Below are 26331 nucleotides of genomic sequence, written 5' to 3' on the forward strand. Positions count from 1 at the left end.
CTATTTGTTACAGAAAGTGCATATATTTAATACTATTTATATAATAATATAACGATAATGTCAAATATTTATTTCTTTTGATGAGTTTTAAAATGTTTTAACTTTTATTGAATACAATTTGGCAACTAAAATCATAATTTTGATTTCCCGATGAGCATTCAATGAAACTCCTTATGGAAGCCAATGACCTTCAAAGAGTTGCATGATAGTTTTACCCATGATCCACTCCAACTCAGAAGATGATAAACCTACATTACTTGCAACTGAAGAAACTGCTTCTTTTGCTCCACTATAACCGCATTCAGCGACAACAAACGGAAAATCGCTACAAAAACATTTTCAAATTTTCAACTAATGTCTGTGTCATTATCCTTAAATTCATACTTGTTCATCTTAAATATCTTATGTCATACAATGAACATAATGTAAAAATACTGACCTGCCCCACATCACGCGATTAGCACCAAAGCCGGAGACGACTTGGGAGAGAAGAGGCGACAAATCTGGATACGGGTAAGGCATATTCGACACTCTGAAGAGAGCACTGAATTTGATATACACCTGTCAAGTTAACATATTTTCTGGTATGAGACCGTTTGTCTGCAGAAAAAAGCTCGAGCTTACAATAAGCCAAAACAAGAATTGGAATCGTATACCTGTGGGAATCTCGACAGCTTTAGAAGCTCCGAGAAGGTATGCCTTTCTTCATCGTTTCTGCAAGGAACGATACGTGCACAAGAGCAAGTAATTGGACTTATCACCCATCTGAAGATTGCAAAAAGTCCATTCAATGAAGCCAAGAAAGCAGATAAAATTACCTTGGTGGTTTGCAGAAGCCAAAATGATCAAGCAATACAACTGTAGCAGGAAATTCTGTGCACAATTCCTGAATTTCGGCAATATGGAGATCGAGTCCCTGGAATTTTAATCCGCAATTATCATCCGTGGCATTTGACAAAAAATAACTAATATGCAGGAGTGGACATACGAAGAATTTATGATGGACAGTTGCCACCTTATTATTTTTGAATCTTTGAAAAATATGAATATATAAGTTAATAATATAGTATTTTTTCCATATAATTTATAGCATTGTGCATCTTAAAATTTATATTTTATCAATTTTACTCATCTTACAATTTTCAGTACAATATTTACCCACCTTATAAAAAAATTCTGGCCCGCTAATATGCAATGTGATTAAGGAAATGTAATACCTTGAAGTAGGGGTGGGCATGGACCGGTTAACCGGTCCATGAGGGCAATTTGTAAACCGGTCCATTGTAATACGGTTTTTAAAATTAAAAGCCTAAACCTAAAATTTTAAACGGTTAACCGGTAAATCGGTTAACCATAAAAAACGGTTCGGTTTTTTGATTTTACGGTTTTTAACCATATAACCATTAGAAAAATTAAAGACAAAAAAGATAAAATTTTACAAGCAAAAAAAACTATGAAAAATCAAATTATATTAAAAATATAAATCTAAACTATCTTATGAATAGTTAAGTCAATGCAAATATTTAAAACTATTATTATTTATAAATAATTTATGAGTAATATTAAAGCTAGGTTTGTATTTTTTGAATTGATTGTGGTGTTGTTCACGTCCACTTTCTACTATTTATATACTTAAATATTCCTATTTCTGTTAAGTAAATATTTTAATAAGGAAAACGACAAATTTCTTTTAAAATATTTTTATATATAAATTCTCCTAAAATATATAAATATTCCTAAATAAAATATATGTCAATATATTTTTATAATTAGATTTTATTGTGTATATTATAAAATCCATATTATTTCACAGATCATAAAATATATCTTATTAATTATTAAAAATATATGAATATATATATAAACCGGTTAACCGATTAACCACGGTTTTTAGAAATCCAAAACCTAAACCTAAACCATTAACCATGAAAACTAAAAATCAAAACCTAAACCTAAACCGTTGGACCGGTTAACCACATTTTCCGGTTCGGATTTCCGGTTTCGGTTCGGTTAATCGATTTGACCGGTTTTTTTGCCCACCCCTACCTTGAAGCACATGAAACCAACTGGTACCCCAAGTTCTCCTGCTTTAGAGAACAATGCCTTCCCAACGTCATTTGTCATCTGAAATTGTTATCAAATATCTATCAAAAAGCATTCAAGACAAATTATTTGGTGTAGCATAACAAAGATTTACATCATATGTTTATGTTTTGAGTTCGAGTTGTAGAAGAAGATTATTACCTTTTGACCAGATGGCCACAGATACGGGTTAAAGCGAACAGCCCTATAACCATCCTGGCATCGTTGAATAACTAAACAAGTGTCAAAATCAAATCTAGGAGACTATACGAAGGCTGTGTTATAAGATGACTTAACCTTCAAGACAAGCTTTTCGAGCTGCTTAACTCCGATCCCGTCTTCTGCAGGATTTGCAAGGCAGCAACCTACGAACTTGGTCGGATACTTTCTCAAGACACTATCAAAAAGCAGTTCATAGTAATAAGTTATCGTATAAATGAGGATATAATATAATGCAGTTCATACACAGACAGAAATTCCTAGACCATGTTATGAAAAACAACACTTCAGTCTTAACTGACCTTGTCACTAACGAATGGTCAAACTTGTGATTAATGGGCTGCACTATTAGTGCACCGTCTACACCTGCTTCTTCCATGTTCTATAATAGAAGAAATTAGCAAGAATATAAGAACAAGAAACAACACCATTTACACTTGTAATAATTAGGAATTATCATAAAGAATAATTAAATTCAATGTAAGTCATCGAAGTTCTAGAAACTAGAAACTATTTCAAAAGATAACAAAATAAGAAAGCAGCCAAACATTGAACATATGTAGAGGAAAAGTTTATGAAAAAGTGCACCTTAAGCAAGAATTGTACATCTCCAGGCAAAGTTGGTTCTTGGCCAGGAAAGTAAGGAAATTTATCTGCAGCCTTTACAATACCAAAAATATTACAATGCAAAACAGCTTATGAAATCAACTTAGTATTGACTTTAGAGTTAGTTACCTCTTGAGGAGAAGCCCAGACATGAAGATGTGAGTCAATGACTTTAACAATATTTTGGTTGGTATTAGCTTCAGTAGCGGCCATTGTAGCCGATGGGAGTATGAAAAATAGTTTCTTTGAAAGAGTAATTATCCAACGCAAGAAGGATAAGAAGAAGGGAAACTTCATTGTGAGAAAAATGAGGCAAAATAACAGAACTTATCATAGGCTTCAACGACCAAAGCAGTTGACTTTGGCAATGTTTAATGATAAACAATGACCTTTCTTAAAAAAAATGATAAACAAAGACCTTGACTTGTTGAACATGGGGATCGTTTAATGATAAAAAAAAACTTGACATGGACTTGTTTAAGAAATAATTGTTGTAAGTGAATTCCATTATTGCAAGTTTTTGTTAGATTGTTGTAAAAATAATGTAGCACATCCGTTGTATGATGACACGTTTATAGATATGTTACGGCAATAACTTACAACCGTGCAGCACTTTTTAAGACAATTAGAGCGAAATCAACCTACATGCTTATCATAAAAGACACATAAATCGGTAGACTTATATTCCCCAAAATCTAACTTGTTCTCCATGAATCCACAAAATTTCTACAACCAATCATGAAATTAATTTATAAATATTTTTTAGGAGGTGATGATGACCTATTTTCAACAGATCCGACGATGGATATGTTCTTGGAATAGATCTGAAGTTGTGGGTGACCGGAAAATTTTCCGGCCATCTCAGAGAAAAAGACAGGAAAATTTTCCGGCGGTGGTTGGGTGGTGTTAGTGGTTGCATTAGTTATTTTAGTTAATCAAATGGTTAGTGGGTTTGATTTGTTTTTTCTTTTTTGTCTTTTTTTAAATTAAATTAGGGGTATTTTGGGTGTTTAAATTTTTTTAGTATTTTGCTGACGTGGCGCCGTCATAATTTTTTATTTTTTTATAGAATGACAGTTGACTGAAAAAGACTGCGCCAGGGGTATTTTTGTCATATTTGGGGTTTAAGGGGTTTAGGTGGCGCCGCCACAAAAATCAGAGGGTTTACTGATTGTTTTTTTATCAGGAGGTTTGTCGTAAGGTACCCCTAAAATTAGGAGCCGTGGGTGATTATTAGCCCACTCTCACGCGCCCACTTCTTGCACTAGGGGTGGGCAAAAAAACCGGTCAAACCGATTAACCGAACCGAAACCGGAAAACCGAACCGGAAAATGTGGTTAACCGGTCCAACGGTTTAGGTTTAGATTTTGATTTTTAGTTTTCATGGTTAATGGTTTAGGTTTAGGTTTTGGATTTTTAAAAACCGTGGTTAACCGGTTAACCGGTTTATATATATATATTCATATATTTTTAATAATTAATAAGATATATTTTATGATCTATAAAATAATATTGATTTTATAATATACACAATAAAATCTAAATATAAAAATATATTGACATATATTTTATTTAGGAATATTTATATATTTTACGAGATTTTATATATGAAAATATTGTAAAAGAAATTTGTTTTCCTTATTAAAATATTTACTTAACAAAAATAGGAATATTTAAGTCTATAAATAGTAGAAAGTAGACGTGAACAACACTACAAACAATTCAAAAAATACAAACCTAGCTTTAATATTACTCATAAATTATTTGTAAATAATAATAGTTTTAAATATTTGCATTGACTTAACTATTTATAAGATAGTTTAGATTTATATTTTTTTAATATAATTTGAATTTCTATAGTTTTTTTTGTTTGCTAAAAAATCAAATAGAATTAAAAATATATCTTTTTTTGTCTTTAATTTTTCTAATGGTTATATGGTTAAAAACCGCAAAACCGAAAAACCGAACCGTTTTTTATGGTTAACCAATTTATCGGTTAACCGTTTAAAATTTTAGGTTTAGGTTTTTAATTTTAAAAACCATATTACAATGGACCGGTTTACAAATTACCCTCATGGACCGGTTAACCGGTCCATGCCCACCCCTATCTTGCACACATACACGTACCACTAATTTGATGGCTTTCTCTCATTATCATATTTCTCTCATATTCTCACATACGCAAAATTTGAGTAAGTCCTTGTATTTATAGGCTTCTTAAGTCGGTGGTAGTTTCTACCTATTTCTATTATAGATTTTTCTTAATCGAATCTAGGTGTTTCTTTAATTTTACTAGATTCTAGAGTTGGTTAATTACTAGATAATTTTAGAATTTAAAGAGGAGTTGTTGACTCTTAATTTACTGGTGTTTATTGAGAGAAATTATTGAAAAAGGTGTGGTTCTTGTTTGTTATAAATGTACAAGGCATATTAGAATTTGCGAGAGAACAAAAAAAGACAGACATTTCATAAGCTCGAGCTATGAAAGATACCGATCCAAAAAGCATCCCGTCGAGCCAAGACTGCTTTGCAGTCTGGCTCGAGCACAATGGGAATCAGCTTGCTTTGAACTGAACACACAACCCTCCGAACAAAGTTTGTCCTAGCTAGTAGCTATGTCGAGTACCGTTATTTTCATACAAATCTAGCCATTGCAACTTTGTCTAATAGGCATTCAACAGCTAACGATCATTTTTTAGCTGTGTAAAAATCTAAAACATCATTTTTTTAGCTCTGTGTACATGATCCTTAAGGCAATGTAAGGAACTTAAAGCAATTAAGGACATATAATATCAAGTATTTATTTCTTTTGATGAGTTTCATAAATTAAAGAAGATCAGGAATCAAACAGGACCATATACAAAGAGTTAAAAACGCTACTCCATAACTTTTATTTGATACAATCGGCAACTAAAATCATACTTTGGATTTCCTGATGAACATTCAATGAAACTCCTTATGGAAGCCATTGACCTTTAAAGAGGTGCATGATAGTTTTACCCATGATCCACTCCAATTCAGAAGATGATAAAGGTACATTACTTGCAACTGAAGTAACTGCTTCTTTTGCTCTACTGTAACCGCATTCGGCAACAACAAATGGGAAATCGCTACAAAAACATTTTCAAATTTTAAACCAATGTCTGTGTCATACAATGCACATTATGTAAAAAGACTCACCTGCCCCACATGACGCGGTTTGCACCAAAGCTGGAGACAACTTGGGAGAGAAGAGGCGATAAATCTTGATACGGGTAAGGCATTCTTGACACTCTGAACAGTGCACTGAATTTGATATACACCTGTCAAGTTAACAAGTTCGTAAATCGAATGAAGAATCTTTTCCGGCTACGAGACGTTCGTCCGTCGGCAAACAAAAACTCGAGCTTTTGTTAAAGCAAAATCAAGGAATGGAATCATACCTGTGGGAATCGCGACAAGTTTAGAAGCTCCGAGAAGGTACGGCGTTCTTCATCATTACTGCAAGACAACATACATGCACAAGAGCGAGTAATTGGACTTTTCACCCATTTGAAGATTCCAAAAAGTCCATTCAATAAACTTATACCTTGGTGGTTTGCAGAAACCAAAATGATCAAGCAATACAACTGTAGAAGGAAATTCTGTGCATAATTCCTGAATTTCTGCAATATGGAGATCGAGTCCCTGAAATTTTAATCTGCAATTATCATCTGTGATTTGACAAAAAATAACCAATATGCATGGTGATTAAGGAAATGTTGAAGAATGATATAAAACCTTGAAGCACATGAAACCAACTGGTACCCCAAGTTCTCCTGCTTTAGAGAACAATGCCTTCCCAACATCATTTGTCATCTGCAATTATTATCAAATGTCTATCAAAAAGCATTGGAGACAAATTATTTGGTGTAGCAGAACAAAGATTTACATCATATATTTGTTTTTTGAGTTCGAGTTATAGTCAACCGACAAATTATTAATTTGTAGAAGAAGATTATCACCTTTTGACCAGAGGGCCACAAATATGGGTTAAAGCGAACAGCCCTGTAACCATCCTGGCATTGTTGAATAAGCAAACAAGTGTCAAAATCAATTCTCGAAGACTGTAAGAAGGTTAGGCTATAACAAGACTAAACCTTCGAGACAAGCTCTACAAGCTGCTTAACTCCGATTCCGTCTTCTGCAGGATTTGCAAGGCAGCAACCGACAAACTTGGTCGGATACTTCTTCAAGACACTGTCAAAAACAGTTCATGGTAATAAACTACGGAATCAATGTGTATATAATGTAGCTACACAGACAGCAATTCCTAGACCAGATCATGAAAAACAACACTTTAACCTTAACTGACCTTGTCACTAACGAATGATCAAACTTGTGATTAATGGGCTGCACTATCAGTGCACCGTCTACACCTGCTTCTTTCATGTTCTGTAACAGAAAGAAATTAGCAAGAATATAAGAACAAGAAACAACACCATTGACACTTGCAATAATTAAGGATTATCATAAAGGCTACTAAAATCAATATATTTAATATGTGGGAGAGGCACTCATCATAACTTGTCAAATAACCAATTCACCAAATCACAAGTTGTTAGATATCGCACATGAAGATTCATTGAGTTTGAAGCGCGAACAAGCATAGGACCGTCTATTTTCATCTAAACTAGTGCATTTAATTAATCAAATGAGTTGTCAACGATCAAACTATCTTTTAATCATAGAGATTCCGATAGCATGTCAAATAACCAATTTATACAAAACTCAAGCGTCCAAATATGATTTTATTATTATCTCTAACAGAACTAACCGGTAACCAAGCTCTAATAACTATTTCCGAAGATGATATATTATATATACAAACATTAGATAAGCCATGTCTTCTGACTCCATATATTCCACTAAAATTAGAAAGCAACCAAACATTGAACAGATGTAGATGAATAATTGTACCTGAAGCAAGAATTCCACATCTCCAGGCAAAGTTGGTTCTTGGCCAGGAAAGTAAGGAAATTTATCTGCAGCCTTCACAATCACAGCCCACAATACAAAAAACCAATATCACATAGCCACTTTTACATTAGTTTCTCACATCATTCATAAGTCTCATCAAAAGAGTGCAACCTTTGTTATGAAACGAAAAATTTACACCAACCTTACTATAACTCAAATGGTATAAACGATAAACGCTCAGCAAAAAACTGCTAAAGTCGTAAATTCAATTCCTCCCACGAGTCCCCGATTATTAAAAAACACAAAAATATTTATAATGCAGCTTATAAAAATCAACTGGGTATTGAATTTAGAGTTAGTTACCTCTTGAGGAGAAGCCCAGACATGAAGATGTGAATCAATGACTTTAACTGAATTTTGGTTACTATTAGTGGCCATTGTGGTGGCTGATGCTGATGGGTATTTGAAAGTTAGTTTCTTTGAGAGAGCAATTGGCAGAGTGGCTGCTAAAAATGAAGTTTGAGAAAAGTGAGTGGAAATAACAGAAGATATCAGAGGATTTAACAACCCAGCAGTTGACATTTGGGTGTAATAAATTGTTAATAATAAGGATGTTCCATCTAACCATTGTTTGGAAAACCTTAAAAATTGTCAGAATATTCCAAATATGAGCCGTTTTGTCATCAAACGACATGCCGTGTAGTAGCTCATTTTGTCTACACACAATACCAAAAACCCAAAATCTCATCTCTCAGACTCTCTGTATTCACTCATCAGTTGATAGCTTTAACACAAACTTTCCATCAATGGCAGCTTCTTTTACAACTCTGGTAATTACACTTTTGCCCTTCCTTTTAATTTTCTCTTTCATTTTCTCAGCAACCATTCAGTCCTTATCTAACCCAATTTTTGGTTTTTAATTTGTTTTACCCTTGTTTGAATTGCAGCCTAATGTGGGTTCGATTTCAAGTCCTAGGAATGTGTCTCAGACCAAAGCTTTAAGCTGCACAAGTTTCAGTTCAGTGAATCTTCCTTCAAGAAGAAGAAGAACAACAAATTTTTCATCTTTATCGTCATCAAGCTTGTTCTTGTCTGGCCCTTTGCGGCTCAGTTCGCTTACTACAGTTTCTAAAAAGAAATCCCATCTTTTTAGCTCAATTAAGGCTAGTTCTGAGGTAGGATTTTTGGGCTCTGGTTTATGTGATTCATGTTCCGGTCATGTTCGAGCTTTGACCGAAGTGTTTATGTTCAGTTCGAGCTCTCGTGTTCATTTAGTTGCTCAAAGAACGAGCTCGTCTACTGCATTAGACGAGTTTGTTCGTTTAGCAGTTAAGAACGAACACAAACAATTAATAAACTAATAGGATATTTTGAATTTAATTAATTACGAGCTAGTTAGAGAATTCTTAATCAAACCTTTACACGAGTCAGTTTGTGAACTCTTTACTGATCTCATATACGAGCATCGTGAGCATAAAAGAGCTGAACATCACTATGTTCCATGTTCGGATCGTTTAAATAAACGAACATAAAATCAAGCTCGAGCTCAGTTTGTTTAGGATACGAACAAAAACGAACCGAGCTCTTATCAAACCGAATGCGAGCAGCTTCATCTTACAGCCCTAGGTGTAGATGCTTTAGTTAAAGTTTGAACCTTTATCTTTTCTTTTTAATTTTAGGTGGCAGAATTACAATCAAAGGTGACCAACAAAGTTTATTTTGACATAAGCATTGGCAATCCGGTGCCAAAGTTGGTTGGAAGGATTGTTATTGGATTGTATGGTGATGATGTGCCTCGAACAACTGAGAACTTCCGTGCTTTATGCACAGGTTTGATTCTTTGAAAGTTCTTTTACTTTGTTTACTCTATAAGTATGTTTTTAAGTTTAGCTTTAGTTATTTTTGCATCTTGATTAGGTGAGAAGGGCTTTGGCTACAAAGATTCTGCATTTCATCGCGTCATCAAAGAGTTCATGATCCAAGGAGGGGATTTTGATAAGGGAAATGTTAGTGCTTCATCGACACTTTAGGATCTTGTTTTGTGCTTATAACTATCTGTTAGCATATCAATTTTCCGAGTTATTTCTGATAATTATGTATTATGACGGAAGAGACTACATTGAGATTAACTAATAAATGCAGATGTTCATTCATTAGGCTCCAAAGCTTTTCAGAAATAGAAATGTGATACATCTGTATCAGTATTACTACGGCGTCTAGTTAGTTCTGTACTTGCGGCATTAATTTGAAAATTATTGATCCTCAGAATTTGAAATCACTGCAGGGAACTGGAGGTAAAAGCATATACGGCCGTACATTTAAAGATGAAAACTTCAAGCGTAAGTTCTAGGCTTCTAGCATGTGTATTTTATGTAGTTGTTTGGGCTTTGTTCTCTCAGTATATCAAAACGATATAGTTTCTTCTGCCGAATATGGAAATATATTAATACATATGATCCGTATTCTATTAATTACTATCTTCATTTTGTTTAATATATAACGTATAGGCAATTAAAAATTGAATGCGTGTTCTGAAACTTTTGAACTCCCATATCTTTTGCTGCGGTGCAGATCTATTTCCTTTTCAAATGTTGTATGTTTTTATGTTTCCTTTATATTTTACGAACGCTTGTTCCTAAATGCGGATGGTTTTGCAGTGGCACATACCGGACCAGGAGTTCTTAGTATGGCAAATGCAGGCCCCAACACCAATGGAAGCCAGTTCTTTATTTGCACCGTCAAGGTAGATTAGTTGCTTCATTGCTTAGAGCAGAAATATAAACACATGCACATAATGTAGTCGTACATGCATCACCGTATATTCTTATAATTATGTTTACGCGTAACTGGATTTTCCAACTATGTGCACCAGACGAGGACTCGAGATTCAGTAATGTAGTTTATGCATACTAGCATATATCCATGTGATTGACATTGTACTGAATTTGAATTTTATGTATGGATCAAATGGCAGACGCAGTGGCTAGATCAGAGGCATGTAGTTTTTGGGCAGGTTATAGAAGGCATGGACATTGTGAAGTTGATCGAGTCTCAAGAAACCGATAGAGGAGACCGTCCCAGAAAGAGGGTGGTGATCAGTGATTGCGGCGAGCTACCGATGTCCGAGGCATGATAATTTCATTTTTCTTCATTGAGAAATTTTTCAGATGAGTCTACCCTTTTTCTAGTGATTTTATTAAATGAGTTTGGTTTTTGAACCCCTTTTTAGTTCCTTGTTTTATTACATTGTAATCAGAAGAAAATATCCAACTAGAAGAGATTTCCTGGGTTTTTCTTTAAGGCCATTTTACTGATAAATCATCTGATGTGGTGTGTTTATTTTTTTTTCTTTTGGGTTAATTACTAAAAAATGCTTGATTTTTGCAATTTAATAATAAAAGGTCACGACATTGGGAAAAATTAAATCGATTGGTATTAAATTGTAAATTTTGCTAAAGGTCAAGCATTTTTTAATAATTAACCTTTTTTTTCTTCGGATCAACCTGTCTACCTCTTCGGTACAGATGGAATTTTTTAAATTATGTGAAATTTATTTTCACTTCCAAATTTTTATATTTGGTATAAATGAATAAACTAATACAATTTCAGAAATTGAAATTATGAAATTGAACTTAATTATAAATTCTGGATTTGCAAATCCTATTAAAATAGGTGGAATTTATAAATGAATTTTAGAAAATCAAGAACACGTCTCTTTTGATTTATTTACTCTTTTTAAAAAACTTTCACGCTTTCTTCTTCAATTTTTAATTCTATTTGCTATGGTCTTTTTTTCTATTTTTCTATTTTCCTATTTTGTCTTTTTTGTTTTCATATCCAACCTATACATAATCTACAACAATAAATTTTAATTGGGTTAATCGCATTAAAATACTAAATATTTTTATCAATTATTGCCAAATCTTTTAAAATCGGCAATATCGATCCATTTTACATATTTGTTACTTTTTGTAGCTATTTTTTTAATTGAATCTGATTTTTGCCAACTTGGCATCCACGTCACTGCCAAGTGCCAAGTCATCAAATTGCTAACATGGCAATGCCTCCTCATCCAATCAAACCCATGATAATCAAACCAAAGTCAAATCAAACTCTAATCAAATCTTCAAACCAAATTAATTAATTTTATTATTATAAATTTTAAATATATTAAAAATTGTTAATATTTACTAATTAACTAATTAAAAAATTTAATTAATATTATTAACCGGATTTTATGCCGAAATAAAATTATTCCTAAATATTCACTTCAGGCGCCGGTTTTTAGCACTCCGACCATTACTCCGGAGAAAAGCCACCGCCGTTCGTCCTTTCCAAGACGAACCCAGATCTGGATTTATTTTGTAGAAGACAAACCCAGGTACGGGTTTGTCTCGAAGAAGACGAACCCAGATATCCATTTCGTCACATTAACACAAATAAAATGTAAAAATACAATAAAATTTAGTTGGTTATTTCTATTATAGAAGAAAATTTATTTATATTAATTTAATTTTTATATAATCCTTATAAAATGATTATAAGATTAATTTAGGAATAAAATGAAAAAAATTTAATTCTATAAATATACAATTTTTATTTCAATTTTAAAATTCATATTCATTTATTTCAAACAGTAAAAAAAAATTTACAAATAAATTTCATTAGCCAAATGAAATTGTTCCAAAGGGGCTGTATTCTCAATGAAACTTGTTCATTTGGGCCGTCAGGGTTATCACCGTCTCACTGAATGAGGCCATGAGATTGGATCTGGTGTAATGGGCTGGTCTTGGATTAGAACTTGGATATGGACTTAAGTAAGTAGGGCCATTTCATGAATTCTTAGATTTATGATCTTCAATCCTCATGAAAGATAAGTGCCCAGTATTAGGGGTGAGTAACGGTCGGTTCGGTCATCGAACCGTCCAAAAATTCAAAACCGTTCGGTTTTTTAAAAATTTCGGTCACCGAACCGTATTAACCAAATTATATCAAAACCGTATTAACCAAACCGAAATATTACGGTTCGGTTCGGTCAAAAACCGTAATATTTTTTGTATGGTTTTTAGAAAGAAAAAAAAAACAGTTTTTTAAAAAATAAATAAAAAAAATGGAAAAATTTAACCTAGAGAGTACATGTGCTTTAAATTAAATCTATATTTATCGTTTTTTATTATAAAATTATAAAATTAAACAAGTTTAATATATAAATGTGAGTATATGAAAGTTTAAAACAACGTAATTTTTAAATACGGTCGGTTCGGTTATTACGGTTATTTTTTTGTAAAAACCGTAAACCGAACCGAATAGTCAAAATTTTAAAAATTCGGACCGTAACCGAACCATATTTTCAGATTATATTTCGGTTTGATTAATTCGGTTCGGTTCGGTTATTCGGTTTTGACCGTTTAATGCTCACCCCTACCCAGTATACATGTTTATGGGCCAGGATTGGACTAATCCGGTTGTATTGAATCAAGTTTTGATTCTTTTAAATGTAGTTTTTTTTAATATTAAATATATGTGGATTGAGAATAATTTTTTGAAATCCACATAAATTAAATTAAAAATAAAAGTACAAACTCACATTTAAAAAAGCGGGGCTAATATGGGTTTGAATTCGAATCAAACAATAAATAAATAAATAAGGGGTAAACCATAAAAATACTAAAAAAAACCTTTAATTTATAAAACTACGGTATTGGCTCATTATTATAGCAGTATCTAAAATTGAAAAAAAATGCTCTAATGAGAGAGCGACACGTTAGCACGTGTCAGCCCTGCAAACGCATTAGTGTGTCAGTTATACTTGCATGTGTCAGCCCTGCAAACGCATTAGTGTATCAGTTCTACTTGCACGCGTCAGTACGTTAATGCGTCAATTTTAGTGCGTTAAAATTATCTTAGGCATAAATCATGTATTGGAAAGGTATTTCTAACATATTTGAGCATTATGTTCATATGTATTTATTAAACATATGCCAAAAAAATATATTCGAATGTGTTTATAACATCTCAGGTGAAATGTACATCTAACATATAAATTATATATTAAAAATATATCTAACGTGTATTATAATGGCACACTTATGTTTTTCAAAATTATTTTTCAAGTGAAACCATGTACAAAAACGAAGTATTCATTAGTGCTGAAAAAAGATACTCCCTCCGTCCCATTTAAGAAGGGACATATCCCATTTTTATTTGTCCCACTTAAAAAGGCCATATCGTGTTTTTTGTGCCAATTTATATGAATTTTCCTTTTTTACCCCCTTTTCTCTTTCCATAATTAATGACTATTGGCCTATACACAAAATACAACACTATCATAAATAGGGGTAAAATAAGAAGATACTATAGTAATTAATACTTTCTTAATATATGTGAAAAAGTCATTTGTCCCTTTTTAAACGGGACGGAGGGAGTATATGCCAAGAATTCTGGCATACAATATTTATAAAATACATAAAAAGGACAAATATTCACAATTTTTTATTTTATATAAAAAATCAAATCCTAAAAACAATTAAGATACAATTCAAAAATATATCATATACATTTCATAAATAAATATATATTTGTAATAAATGTTTACGGGTTATTTTAAAATTATATGAATTATTTTTAACATATCTCTGGCACATCATCATGTTAATTTATTGTAGGGCTAACACGTTATAGAGTTTTAGGTACAAACAAACTCAGAATTTGTATTTTCTTATCAAAAAGACCCTTCAAAGTGTGAGTTTTTTAATTTTATTTAATTAATTTAATTTAACCTCTAATATAACCTAATCAAAATCTTAATTAATTAAAAAATTAATTTTAATTTCGCCACCACTGACCTCTCATACTCTGGCCTTAATCGCTTTTCTCTTTCGCATTCTGACCGATCACCACTCCGCCAAGCACTCTGACCACCATCAACAACAATGTCCATCCCCATAAGAGGAAGAACTCAATGTGTTAATTCTCAAAGAGGATAAACTGTATGAGGAAAGGATGAATCCAGATTTGGGTTCCTGTTCTTCCTCTTTTAAGGAAGGAAAAATATGAAACTCTTTAAGTTTTTTTTTATTATTTAATATTTGAATCTTTTAAAATTATAAAATTTATAATGAAAAATTTGAAATAATAAAGTGTCAATTTAAAAATGAACTAAATATAAGATTTGATTTAGATTTGTTTTTCAAGTTGTTAGTAGAGAGTGAAACATACTCTAGGGCGTGCGACTGGGCAAATGCTGCCCCGAGTCTTTTTTATTATGAAAATCGAAATTTGGGTCTGTTTGTTCTAAAAATTACGAAAATGACTTATTCGATATTTTATTTAAATTGAGGGATAAATTGATCCTTTGTTCAATCATCAATGTTCATTACTTGTTAGTTTGCCGACTGAAAATAACTTGCATGTTTAGAAGTTTTTTGAACAACCCAAATACGGCTATTTTGTACTTTATCATTATTATCATTTTGAAAATTAATAATCCTTTCATACTAACAGAGTTGTCCACTTTAAATAATTTTTTGTCTCAAAACTCTTGTCCACTTTAAAAAAATAACTAATTTTTACACTCAATTTTTCTATATTATCCATATTTAAAATCCACTAATAAATAAAATAAAAGTAAATTGCAAGTGGACCATGTATTAAATAGGGGTATGACAAAAAAAGTAAGGAAAATTTTACAAAATCTATAAATAATAATTGTTTTTTTTAAACTGTGTGATAAAGGTAGAATGGACAACTCTATTGGAACGAAGGGACTATGATTAATTATAATTCTTTTTTGTACTATATTAAAAGTACAGTAATAAAAAATATTATTATGACAGCTACTTTGTAAAAAGGGAAAAAACACCCCTCTATTTTACAGTCACTCTCAAAAATTCCTAATCTATCGCAATCCACTCTTTTCTCACGTGCTTCGATGTGGATTCTAAAGAATCTGTATCCACGTGACCATACCAAGTGGGCCCTACTGCAACTTGGCTTAGCATCTGTTCAAAATGACGGTCCCGAGGTGGGACCAGCATGTACCCGCGGCTTAGATGTGAACCTGATCGCGACACGTGGTAATCAGAGAAAGACAAACGGACTGACGTGGACAGGTCATGTGGGTATTAAGATTCTGAATTGTTGAAAAAATAAAGTTTTAATTACAAAATCATCAGTGGGCTGTGTGACCTTTCATAATTTCGTCTTTAAGTGTTAATTACATCTTTTATCATTTTTTTATTGGTTTGATTTTGATTTTTTTGTCCTTTTGCATCCCATTCTCCATTTCTATATTGTAACTAGGTTAATTAAAAAAATTATTAATTTTAACATGTTTTATAATTATAATTAAAATTAAAATATTTGACAAAATCCATTATTAATTTCAGTGTTTGATAAATAAGAACGCCGATCTATTTTTTATTAAATAAAACTTTCACGTTGATGTATTTTTTACTAGAAAATATAATATTTTAATTTGCAAAACATAAAAACTGGAGATTGATTTGTCAAATTTTAAAATTCATATTATAACTACAAATAATGTTAACATTCGTAATTTAATTTATACTTAATTTTTATAATCATGTTTGTGTAGTTTGTAGGTAAATCATCAAATTGTTAGAATCTTAATCTAATTTATACTTAATTTTTTTTTTTTTTTGAGGAAATTTATACTTAATTTTTATAATCATGTCCTTCATTTAACTTAATTTTTTAAAAGAATATTGTTTTAACCGTTATTTATTTCTATCCATCATTAAAGGAGAAAATCAGTATTAACATTTTGTTAATATCCTTCTCTATAAAAAGTAAAAAAACTATAGACTAGCAACGCTTATAGGGAAAGTAGTTCAAGAATTCCCATGTTTGTAACATGCAAATTAGAATATATATATATATATATATATATATATATATATATATATATATATATATATATATATATATATATATATATAATTTTTTTTATTCAAATGATACTTCAAAAAATATACTATTTAACAATATAGATTTTTACAAAATAATTTAGATTAAAATAAAATATAAATAATTTTTCGATAACAAATATGAAATGATTTTATTGCATCGATATTTAGGAAAATAATAAAAATCCATGTGGTGGTAAGTAAGATTGTAAAAACTAAACGAAACATAAAATTAAATCTAATTGATGAATTCAGTTTGGCTCAGATTGGCGCGGTTCGATTTGAAAATTTTAATTTAAAACTTTTGGTTTGGTGGAAAATAACAAAAAAATTGATTCAGCTTGAATCGGTTTAGAATTTTTTTACTAAGTGTTAATGTAAATCAAATTGATATAATACAATCAAACCAAAACGATCAATTTGGATCGATACTAAAAAATTATTTTTAATTCGATTCTGTTTGGTTTGATTCACAAAACAAAAATTTAAATTAATTAAAAAAGGTCAATTTGAATTTGGTTGGGTCTGAATTAAACCAAATGTATATATCTAATGACAAGATGATAGTGAAATAGAAAAAACGTTTCTTGTAGTAGTTTCACCTACTCATAGCAAAGGGTTTGGCCTTTTAAAGAAATTTGAAAAGAAGCAAAAACATTGATGAGTATTGATTTGGTGGTGATGAAGCAATATGTAATGTCACTACCACTACTACTAGTCAAAATATGAATGACTCATACCCACTAAAATACACTTCTTTTGATCCAAATTCTTTTTGATAAAAGTCAATCTTGATGGCTTCCATTTCATACTCTATTATTATATATAGAGAGGATTGATTCAACACATTAACCATTTTTATTTATTTTTTGTCACATTTCATTTCCACATTATTTTTGCATCTATTTTACATCGTGGTTGGTGAAAAAGCATACCTATAATGACATCTCCCAACTATTCAATCCAATTCTTAAGCTATTCCTTTACTAGAAGAATCTTGAAACCTTTAAAGGGTGAGGTGCAATTTAGTTGAATTTAGTTAAAATACAAATATATTCAAATTTAATATTAAAACTTAAAATAAGAAATTCATTTAAATTCGATCGAATTTATTTTAAAGGTTTGAATTCAAACTCGATAGAATAATGAACAAATAAAGTCAATTCAATTAGACAATTATCTATATTAATATTTATAATTAATTGTTAATTTAAATATTTATAATTAATTGCTAATTTAAATATTTATAACTGTATAGCATTCAAAATAACTTAATCAAAGTAGATGATAGTCTCGTGACTATCTCAATAGACTAGTTGAGTACCATATTTGGTTTGGTACGACTCAATTATCTATGAATATTAAAAATTAAAGATTAATATAAATAGGAAGATATTATTCTAATGTTTAGAGACTAAAACGTAAATTAATTAAAATTTGATCAAGCTCCTGAGTTTATCATATCTTGATTCTCAAACTCAACTTGACGATTAACTCAAATAGTTCGAATCCGAGAATAGTCCAAATTCAAGATAGAGTCGATTAACATCAAGTCGATCTAAATACTTTTCGAAAATCTAGCAGTTTCAGGTAGAACACAAGTCAATGCTGCAATCTTTAACCTTCAGATTTTATATTCTGATACAGATTTTGATTTGCCAGCTGCTAGATTTTAAATGAAAACCTAATGATTGAACGGATAATAGAGGAGAACAATTATTCTCTGATATGATATGTGCATCAGTTTGTTGATATAGTTATGTAAGCCCATCACTCATAAATGGAAGATTCAATTATTTGTCTGATGTAAATATGTATTAGCATCGCCATTTGAGACCCCATGAAGCTGAAAATATATTCACAAGAAAATTTACAAGTTGAGATTTGCTGCAAGTCTCAGGAATGAACCAAAGATCAACAACGATTGACCTAAACCTAAGCTACACCAACATTTACAGACACTGACCAGACCCTAATTTAGCTAATCGAGATGTTCAAGAATATGACTTTATTAAACCCAAGTTATACAAGAACTTCTCAGATCGAGAACGGAAGATATTGCCCAACGAGAATCTCCCGCGTTCCTCCGGTGCTGGGATTGTGTTAGCTTCATCCTTCACTCGGAGTATGGTCATGCCGATCTCTTTCCTCACTGCTTCAATTGTTTCGCTCTTTACCGGATTTCCTGATGCATCGACTACGTAGAAAGCATTCACAGCCTGTGATCCTCTGGTTGTCACCTCAGCACGTGTGACCGAGAGACCATTTTCCCTAAAAATGCGAGTTACTTCCGACAATAGGCCTACCCTGTCTTCGCTGCAAAGTTCTAGTCTTACGCCCTGCAATTTAGAAGGTCGATAACATACAGTGTTAATCACCACATTCGGTGAAAAATTGAAATTTTAGCATTCGGTTGAACTTGACTACGTTTCTACCTCGGGAATTCTCCGTCTAATAGCTGCTTCCAAGCAATTGATTACCCTTTGCCTCTCCGCTTCAGAACTAATAGGAGACCCGTCCATATGCCTGATATAGTATTCCTAGCAAATAATAAACAAAAAAAAATCCTTAAGGATGTTTTTCCCAAATAAAGAATACTCAAGATTTTTGAAAGCAACAGATTTCAACTAGCATCAGCGTAAAGTAAATTCAAGAACAACATTTAAAAGAGTGTCAGGGAATTAAAACCAACCTGATAAGCTTCTGGCTCTTCAGCTATAATCGTTGCATGATATACAACATATTGCATGTCGGTTAATGTGCACACAGTATCGAAAAGCAACTTAGGGCGGTCAGGGCACCTCAAGTTCACAACAGTATATCCTTTATCAGCACAACTTTCTACAGTTACAAGAGGTTTACTCCGTTCACTTAATGACCCACCTTTTCCGTCATCCATATCGTAGTCACGATCAGCATACATCATCTGGTGCAACCTTCTTTCCTTATGCGTGGAACCCACCGACACAGCAGTATTAGCACTTCTTTTATCTCTATCCCCCTTCAGAACATATAGGAGAAGTTGTTTGATCTTAGTTAGCCTATCAGGATCATCGATAGGTGAACCAGTAACTTCATCAGTAATGTAAACTACAGACGCCATCCGTGAATTGTGGGTCCAGACTTCTGCAGCCACCACGTTACATTTCATGTCAGTTAGAACTGCAAAGACTTCTGAAAGCAAGCCGGGCCGGTCTCTTCCAGTCAATTCAATAGTTGTGTTCTCTGCGGCTGGTTGGACACCTACAGACCGTCTCAAGGACCGAAAGCTGCGTGCTCTTGGTCCCAGTGACTGTACATGTAAATTACATTATTAACAACTCACAAGATTCATAAATAATGACATTAAACTTTCACAGTACAGACCAAACATCAACCACTGCTTCACTGTCATGCCTTTTGGTTTTAGCTTTTTTCAAATGACTGTAATTAAGGGCCTTAAGACGGTAAAATTGTTGCGGATAATAAATATCAATCCGATTGGGTCACGACGACTTTCATTGACCGAGACCTTTATACACATTTGTCTATGAAACTTTCTGCTCCTTAATATTGGGAATGACAACTATAGAATCAAAATAAGTACAAAATCAAGTATTATTCAAATTTTTAAAATTAAGATGAACTCCAAAAATTTAGAAGATCTTAATGGATTTATGCATTTCAAAGTTCAAAGTACTATCTCAAATCTCACAATCAAATCAGAATTTAAGTATGGTAAAAAAACTTTGCCCACATTTTCTAAATCAACAATAAAATTGAGTTAAAAGTCGATACTCGATTCTCGATTTGCAGGTCTACCTGTTGAATTCGTTCAGCCACATCATCCTCAGATAGCTTATTCCCAAATTGATCAGTGACATGAAACACTGAAAAAACAAAAAATGAAGATAACAAAATCAGCCATTTAAAAGCTAAATTTCCACCAAAACCAAACCAAATGACAGAACCAAACCAAAAAACTAACCATCCATGAACCATTCTCCATCAGAAGAAATGTAAGCTCGACGAATTATAAGATCCAAATCAGTCAAAACCTGAACAACCTCTAACAAGCTACCTCTCTTGTTTGCACTATCAACCTGGAGAAAAAAAAATCATGAACCCAAAACAAATAAATCAAATTTAATGATTCAAGCTAGGTACCACGGACACTTCACTCAATCTACGGAAACGTGTTGGACACTTGGCGTTTCGAACATTTAACATAGGAAACCTCAAAATATGGCAGTTCCGCCGTGCCAGTGTCCCGTTTCCCCCGTATCCGTGTCCGTGCTAGCTAGGATTTGAGAGAACAAATTAAAAAAAATCAAACTGATTCCACTAAAAACCTTAATCAAAGTAGCTTTTCTGCTGGTAGAGTTGTCAATGGTAACCCTGCAAACCCAAATATGAAAACAACATCAAACAAATACCCATGTAGCCGAAACTAATAAAGTTTCAAAATTTAAAATCAGAAATTAAAGAACACAAAAAACCCAGTTCAAATTGGAACCCAAAATCCCCAATTAACAATACCTAGGAGGGTTCATCCGAATTACAAGCTTTTCAAACTCATCATCCATGGCAACAGAAGGAGACCAATAATCCATTTCTTCAAGAGAATTTTGATAAATTAAAGAGAGCTAAGAGGGAAAATTTGAGGTTTTATTAGAGAGTTGCTAAGAGAGAGTAATGGTGAGGGTGATAGTGTTTTATTTTGTTATGGTGGCTCTTGAGCTGGATGAAGAGTTTTTGGAGGGACCTAAACTTAACTAAAAAAACAATATTAACCCCTAAATTACTGAATTAGACTCCTTTCGAATGACACAACTGAAATTAAAAAAAATAAACATGGGAGTTGATATGGCGTTCTTTAAATTTAAATAGAGTTGCGGGTTCATACTGTATTATATAAAGGTTTAAATGCACCAAAAATCACCAACTTTCGCGTGTTTTTGGTATTTAACATAATCTTTTAATTTTGGCAAAAAAGTACATGAACTTTCAAAATTTTGCAATTAAGTGCACGTGTGTGTTTTATTTGAAAAATAGTATAATTTTACATCCAAAAAGGTGCCGTTTTACTATAAAACGGTGTCGTTTTACATCCAAATGGTGCTTGTGCCTTTAATTGCAAAATTTTAAAAGTTCATATACTTTTTTGCCAAAATTAAAGATTATGTTAAATATCAAAAACACGCGAAAGTTGTGATTTTTGATGCATTTAAGCATTATATAAATAGGGAATCACTTAAGTTCATTTAAATTTAAAAAGGTCATGTTCACGATCTAACCGTTCGTTGTAAAATGGTGTAAATCAATTTGATTAAGGCCTGATTTTTCGTTTTCAACTGTACCCCATTATTTAATTTTTTTTGCAATTTAATTAATTAAAGGATGCAAATATTAAAAACAATAAAATAGAAGGGTTATATTATATTTTTTTCTATTGGTAAAAAAACAAACAAATTCTTAAACTTTAAAACTATTCAAATTAACCCTAAAAATTAATCGTTTTAAAATTTTTTATTTAAAAAATTTCCGACCCACCATTGTACTTATTCGAATTACGAATACGCTACCAAAACCCGATAAATATTTTTTCCAAAAAATAAATTTTTTTTTTATTTTTTTCGGAGGAGCAGCAACTGCTCCTCCTCTTGCTCCTCCTCTCATGGAGGAGGAATAGTGGGCTCCTCCTTCATGGATGAAGGAGAAGCAGCGGGCTCCTCCTTCGGACGGAGAGTCGGAATTTTTTTTATTTAAAATTATTTATTTTTATGGTTTTGTATTTAATAAATTATTGATAATTTATATAAATTAAATAATAATTAAATGTTTAATTTTATAAAGAAGAATTTGTACCATTAATAATATTAAAGTCTAATTAGAATATAAGTTAAAAAATAAAGCACTATTTTAAACTTTATTCTAAATGAAAATGTTCAATTTAATAATTTAGGGTATAATTGAAAATGAAAAATAAAAAAAAGGGTGCAAATGAATTTTTTCCTAAGTCGGGGTATAAACAAAATAATATTACAAGATGGGTTTTTTTTAAGTAATTAAGTCTTTGATTAAAATTGTACTTTTTTGCTATACACCATACATTTTACAATGGACTGTGTAAATTGTAAACATGACCTCTTCAGGTTCAAAATAAATTTAAAAACATTTCAGTCCGTATTATATATACAGTCATTTAAAATTTAAAATTATAATTTATTTCCGCAAAAATAATACACAGCTCGAGTAAATTAAATAGTATAAAAATTGAAACTCGTTTAGAAAATTTTGCGGATCCTTTGCAATTTCTGGGATCCAAACATTCCGGTGTTGTTGTTGCGTTCTTTGTATCTGGTTTCTTAATTAACTATTATTCAAAAAAAAAAAGAGAGAGAGTATGAAATGGGGCTATGCCATGCTGGCTCGTGGCTCTGGTGAAGATGGGCCCCACCCACCTCTTCTCTTCCTAACATTTGGTCTTTATGTGTTTTTGCTGTCTCTCTAGAGACGGCTCGTTGTCTTCCTTTCTTTAGCTATTTTGTGTTCTTTCTTTTCTTCATTGGAACTCTTAACATACACAAATACTTTGATTAATATATTGGGAAAGCTACAAAAACAATTTAATTTTTTAAAATTTTAAAATTACATTTTTATGTTTCCAAAGGTTCATCTTTATCCGACAATAATTTTAATTCTGCTTTTATAGTATTTATTTTTATCCATTAAAAATATATTATAAATACATATTAGATATCTCAAAAATACGTGGATGATATATTTTTAATACATTTATAATGCATCTCTAATACATGACGTATAAAATAAAATTTTGAATATAAAACTATAGAGCACTTAAAATTATTGTTTTTTTTAAAATGAGTAAAAAAATTCAGATAAATATCAATACCTATCACAGCAAGAATGACGGAGATCGAAACAAATAACTCCCAGATCCGGAATAAAAAAAAAGAGTTTGGAACATTAGACAATTCGATTGATTAAATTAGATATTAAATTACAATTAAGTGAAATATATCAATGAGTTGTATAACTCAAACAGTATAAATGATGGGCAGCAAACTGTTAGATTATGGGATTAATTTCTCTCACAAGCATTCCTCCAATTATAAAAAAAATCTAATGAAATCCCAAATATTAAAAAAAGTTGAGTTTTACTAATTTATATTAGTTACAAATTCATTATTAAACTTTATTATTAGAACTGTCCAGTAAGTTGAGTATCTATTTGTTTCATTCCGACTTGATCTATTTGGATTGGGCATACTAAGTTCTAAATTCCCATTAAATCCGATTTCAATTTTAATTTGCAAAATTTATTTTCAGTTGTATTTTTGTAAATACTTCTAAAAGAATCCTGTCACTCTAGTATGAATATAATTTTATGTCTGGATTTACATAATAAATACTAAGTGTGAGTTGATCCAAATTGGATTTGAATTTACATATAATCAAATTTGATTAGATCCGGTCTAAAACCAACTTGTAATCACATATAGTTATGGAGCTATTTTTAAATTTTTATATATACATTTACACAATGTATTTGCTATATTTTGTGCATTCGTATAACTTACCAAATTCATTTTCTTGTTTCAATCAAATATAAATCATTTAAATTAAAACATTTTGGTCTATTAGAAAGAAAAGATAGCTAAACTTATAAAGAAGTAGGTGTATAAGATTTATTGATTCTCTTTGTTTTTATTCTTATAGACACTCTTTTTGATTGGAGACATAGATATAGATAGGGATGGGGGATCCACTATTAAAGAAGGGTCTTAATTAAAGGCACCCTACCCTTAACTTTTTTTATAGTATAATTATTTTTCTGCTCTTCTCTCTCAATATCACATGAAAATCTATCAAGATTTTGCTCTACTTTAAGGAACCCATTTTTGATATATGCATTTTCTTTTAACTTTGATTATTTGATATCTATTTGGATTTTGTTTGGAATTTAGGGTACTTCTTTCCTTAGGGTTAGGATTAAAAAGGGTAACCAAATCTCATTCTCTTTTTTTCCTTTTTCTGCATCAAATAATTATTTCATGCATATACATATCATATTAATATGTAATAAATTATATTATAAAATATGATTATACTAAAAAAATTATTTTATTTTATTTACATAATTATAATTATAAAAAATATTAAATAGCTTTCTATTTGAGGTAGGATTCTTGCTAAGGTATAGGGGTGACTATGTCTCACCCATTTTGATACTTAAAACATTTCTGCCATTTGCTTTTTACCTTTTCTCCTGATTTCATTTTTCTTGGCAGCTTGTGGAATAAAGAAATAAGGAATAACCCACTTGTCACATTTCTCCATATTTGATTAGATTTCATAATATCTACTAAAATTATTAAAATAATATCTATATCTACCACTTCTTGGTATATAAAACAATTAATTTCTATATTAGTAGTAAGAATCTGTTGTATATAAAATAAACATTCTAAGACAATCGGATACATTGTGATCATAGTACATTAGTTTTAAATCACATGTAGTAGTTGTCTTGGCTACTTAATTACATCATTATGAGCTTATGATTACCAAGTACCTTCAACTATATATTCTAATCATCAAACAGTGATAATTAGATCAAGTATTAAATAATACTCTCTCTAATTTTGTACTGATCATCTAGTTAAATATATTTATCTTTAAATATTAAGCATTTTAAATTGTTTAGATGATTTTAACTCTTATTTTTTAAATTTGTCATTCTCATTAAATTACTCCATTAAATGTATGGTTCAACTTAGGAAATAAAATTTGTAGTTTACAATCATTTATTCCAAATAATCAACTAAAATATTAATTAATTAATGGATTAATAAAATAAAGTTATGTTAGTTTTTATATTTATAATTTAAAATAAAATTTAATATCGACTGTTCATTTTAGTTTTTTTTTGGATTTGTTGAGAATTGATTTACGATGTATTTCGATGATTATCTGAATACGTTCTTCGTTCCATTTAAGACATGACATATACTTTTCGTATATAGATTAAGAAGACAATGATTATTAGTATTATATTAATCTATTTTTTCATTATCAATTATAGTTTATAATGTGTGTTAGTATAATAGTCATTAGTTTTAGAAGAAAAGAAAAAAGATAGAATCATTTATAAAATTGTACAAAAATTATGATTTGAATTTTTTAAATATAAAAAAATTGAGATACATCTAGGGCTGAGCATCGGTTCGATTTGGTTTGAAATTTTCCACAACTGACCAATCGAAGATTGGAAATTTTTCAAACCCAACCGAACTTTTAGTTTGGAGTTAGAAAAACCAAACTATGAACCGACAATTTTGGTTCGGTACGGTTTAGTTCGGTTAAAACTGAATTTAATTACTTTTTTATTTTTTATATTAAAGTTAATTTAAATATTAAATAATTATAGTCTAATATACTTTCATATATGTTGTATACAAGTTATTAATTCATATATAAAGAATATTAAGAAATAAAGACAAAAAATATACAAATATGTATGTATATGTATTTTAATCTAAAATATATATATTTT

At 31.0% G+C, this 26331-nt stretch overlaps 4 protein-coding genes across 4 annotated transcripts; 1 reads left to right on the forward strand and 3 right to left on the reverse strand.

Moving 5' to 3' along the window:
• Positions 1-49: 49 nt before the first annotated feature.
• LOC126655707 (uncharacterized) lies at positions 50-3246 on the reverse strand. Its single transcript, XM_050349967.2, has 10 exons — positions 3037-3246; positions 2890-2961; positions 2604-2683; positions 2380-2479; positions 2245-2298; positions 2047-2124; positions 819-916; positions 657-714; positions 440-561; positions 50-325 (listed from the first exon to the last, which is right to left on the reverse strand). Exons 1-10 carry the CDS (start codon positions 3202-3204, stop codon positions 172-174), a joined length of 984 nt encoding a protein of 327 aa, XP_050205924.1. The 5' UTR covers positions 3205-3246; the 3' UTR covers positions 50-171.
• A 2437-nt stretch (positions 3247-5683) lies between these two features.
• Positions 5684-8442, reverse strand: LOC130014459 (uncharacterized). The gene is made up of 10 exons (XM_050349965.2): positions 8209-8442; positions 7846-7917; positions 7241-7320; positions 7026-7125; positions 6891-6944; positions 6667-6744; positions 6476-6573; positions 6330-6387; positions 6088-6209; positions 5684-6017 (listed from the first exon to the last, which is right to left on the reverse strand). The coding sequence occupies exons 1-10, from the start codon at positions 8425-8427 to the stop codon at positions 5864-5866; spliced, it is 1035 nt and encodes a 344-aa protein (XP_050205922.1). The 5' UTR covers positions 8428-8442; the 3' UTR covers positions 5684-5863.
• Positions 8443-8522: 80 nt separating this feature from the next.
• Positions 8523-11163, forward strand: LOC126655708 (photosynthetic NDH subunit of lumenal location 5, chloroplastic). The gene is made up of 7 exons (XM_050349968.2): positions 8523-8675; positions 8793-9020; positions 9525-9675; positions 9763-9851; positions 10130-10184; positions 10503-10588; positions 10820-11163. The coding sequence occupies exons 1-7, from the start codon at positions 8538-8540 to the stop codon at positions 10976-10978; spliced, it is 906 nt and encodes a 301-aa protein (XP_050205925.1). The 5' UTR covers positions 8523-8537; the 3' UTR covers positions 10979-11163.
• Positions 11164-18601: 7438 nt separating this feature from the next.
• Positions 18602-21521, reverse strand: LOC126656593 (ACT domain-containing protein ACR4-like). Its single transcript, XM_050351189.2, has 7 exons — positions 21291-21521; positions 21104-21149; positions 20740-20854; positions 20574-20641; positions 19465-20064; positions 19208-19312; positions 18602-19111 (listed from the first exon to the last, which is right to left on the reverse strand). Exons 1-7 carry the CDS (start codon positions 21362-21364, stop codon positions 18767-18769), a joined length of 1353 nt encoding a protein of 450 aa, XP_050207146.1. The 5' UTR covers positions 21365-21521; the 3' UTR covers positions 18602-18766.
• Between the last annotated feature and the right edge of the window lie 4810 nt (positions 21522-26331).

This window comes from Mercurialis annua, linkage group LG7 (genome assembly GCF_937616625.2).
Source record: "Mercurialis annua linkage group LG7, ddMerAnnu1.2, whole genome shotgun sequence".
Taxonomy (NCBI): domain Eukaryota; kingdom Viridiplantae; phylum Streptophyta; class Magnoliopsida; order Malpighiales; family Euphorbiaceae; genus Mercurialis; species Mercurialis annua.

Coding starts and splice junctions, on each gene's coding strand:
- LOC126655707 (XM_050349967.2), bottom strand. CDS start 3,204: ATGAAGTTTCCCTTCTTCTTATCCTTCTTGCGTTGGATAATTACTCTT. Junction 2,962..3,036: donor TCTGGGCTTCTCCTCAAGAG/GTAACTAACTCT, acceptor GGTATTGTAAAG/GCTGCAGATAAATTTCCTTA. Junction 917..2,046: donor TTGGTTTCATGTGCTTCAAG/GTAGGGGTGGGC, acceptor TTAAAATTCCAG/GGACTCGATCTCCATATTGC.
- LOC130014459 (XM_050349965.2), bottom strand. CDS start 8,427: ATGTCAACTGCTGGGTTGTTAAATCCTCTGATATCTTCTGTTATTTCC. Junction 7,918..8,208: donor TCTGGGCTTCTCCTCAAGAG/GTAACTAACTCT, acceptor GTGATTGTGAAG/GCTGCAGATAAATTTCCTTA. Junction 6,018..6,087: donor AACCGCGTCATGTGGGGCAG/GTGAGTCTTTTT, acceptor ATGTTTTTGTAG/CGATTTCCCATTTGTTGTTG.
- LOC126655708 (XM_050349968.2), top strand. CDS start 8,538: ATGCCGTGTAGTAGCTCATTTTGTCTACACACAATACCAAAAACCCAA. Junction 9,676..9,762: donor CTTCCGTGCTTTATGCACAG/GTTTGATTCTTT, acceptor CATCTTGATTAG/GTGAGAAGGGCTTTGGCTAC. Junction 9,852..10,129: donor GGGATTTTGATAAGGGAAAT/GTTAGTGCTTCA, acceptor AAATCACTGCAG/GGAACTGGAGGTAAAAGCAT.
- LOC126656593 (XM_050351189.2), bottom strand. CDS start 21,364: ATGGATTATTGGTCTCCTTCTGTTGCCATGGATGATGAGTTTGAAAAG. Junction 20,642..20,739: donor TGGAGAATGGTTCATGGATG/GTTAGTTTTTTG, acceptor TTGTTTTTTCAG/TGTTTCATGTCACTGATCAA. Junction 20,065..20,573: donor TGGCTGAACGAATTCAACAG/GTAGACCTGCAA, acceptor TTACATGTACAG/TCACTGGGACCAAGAGCACG.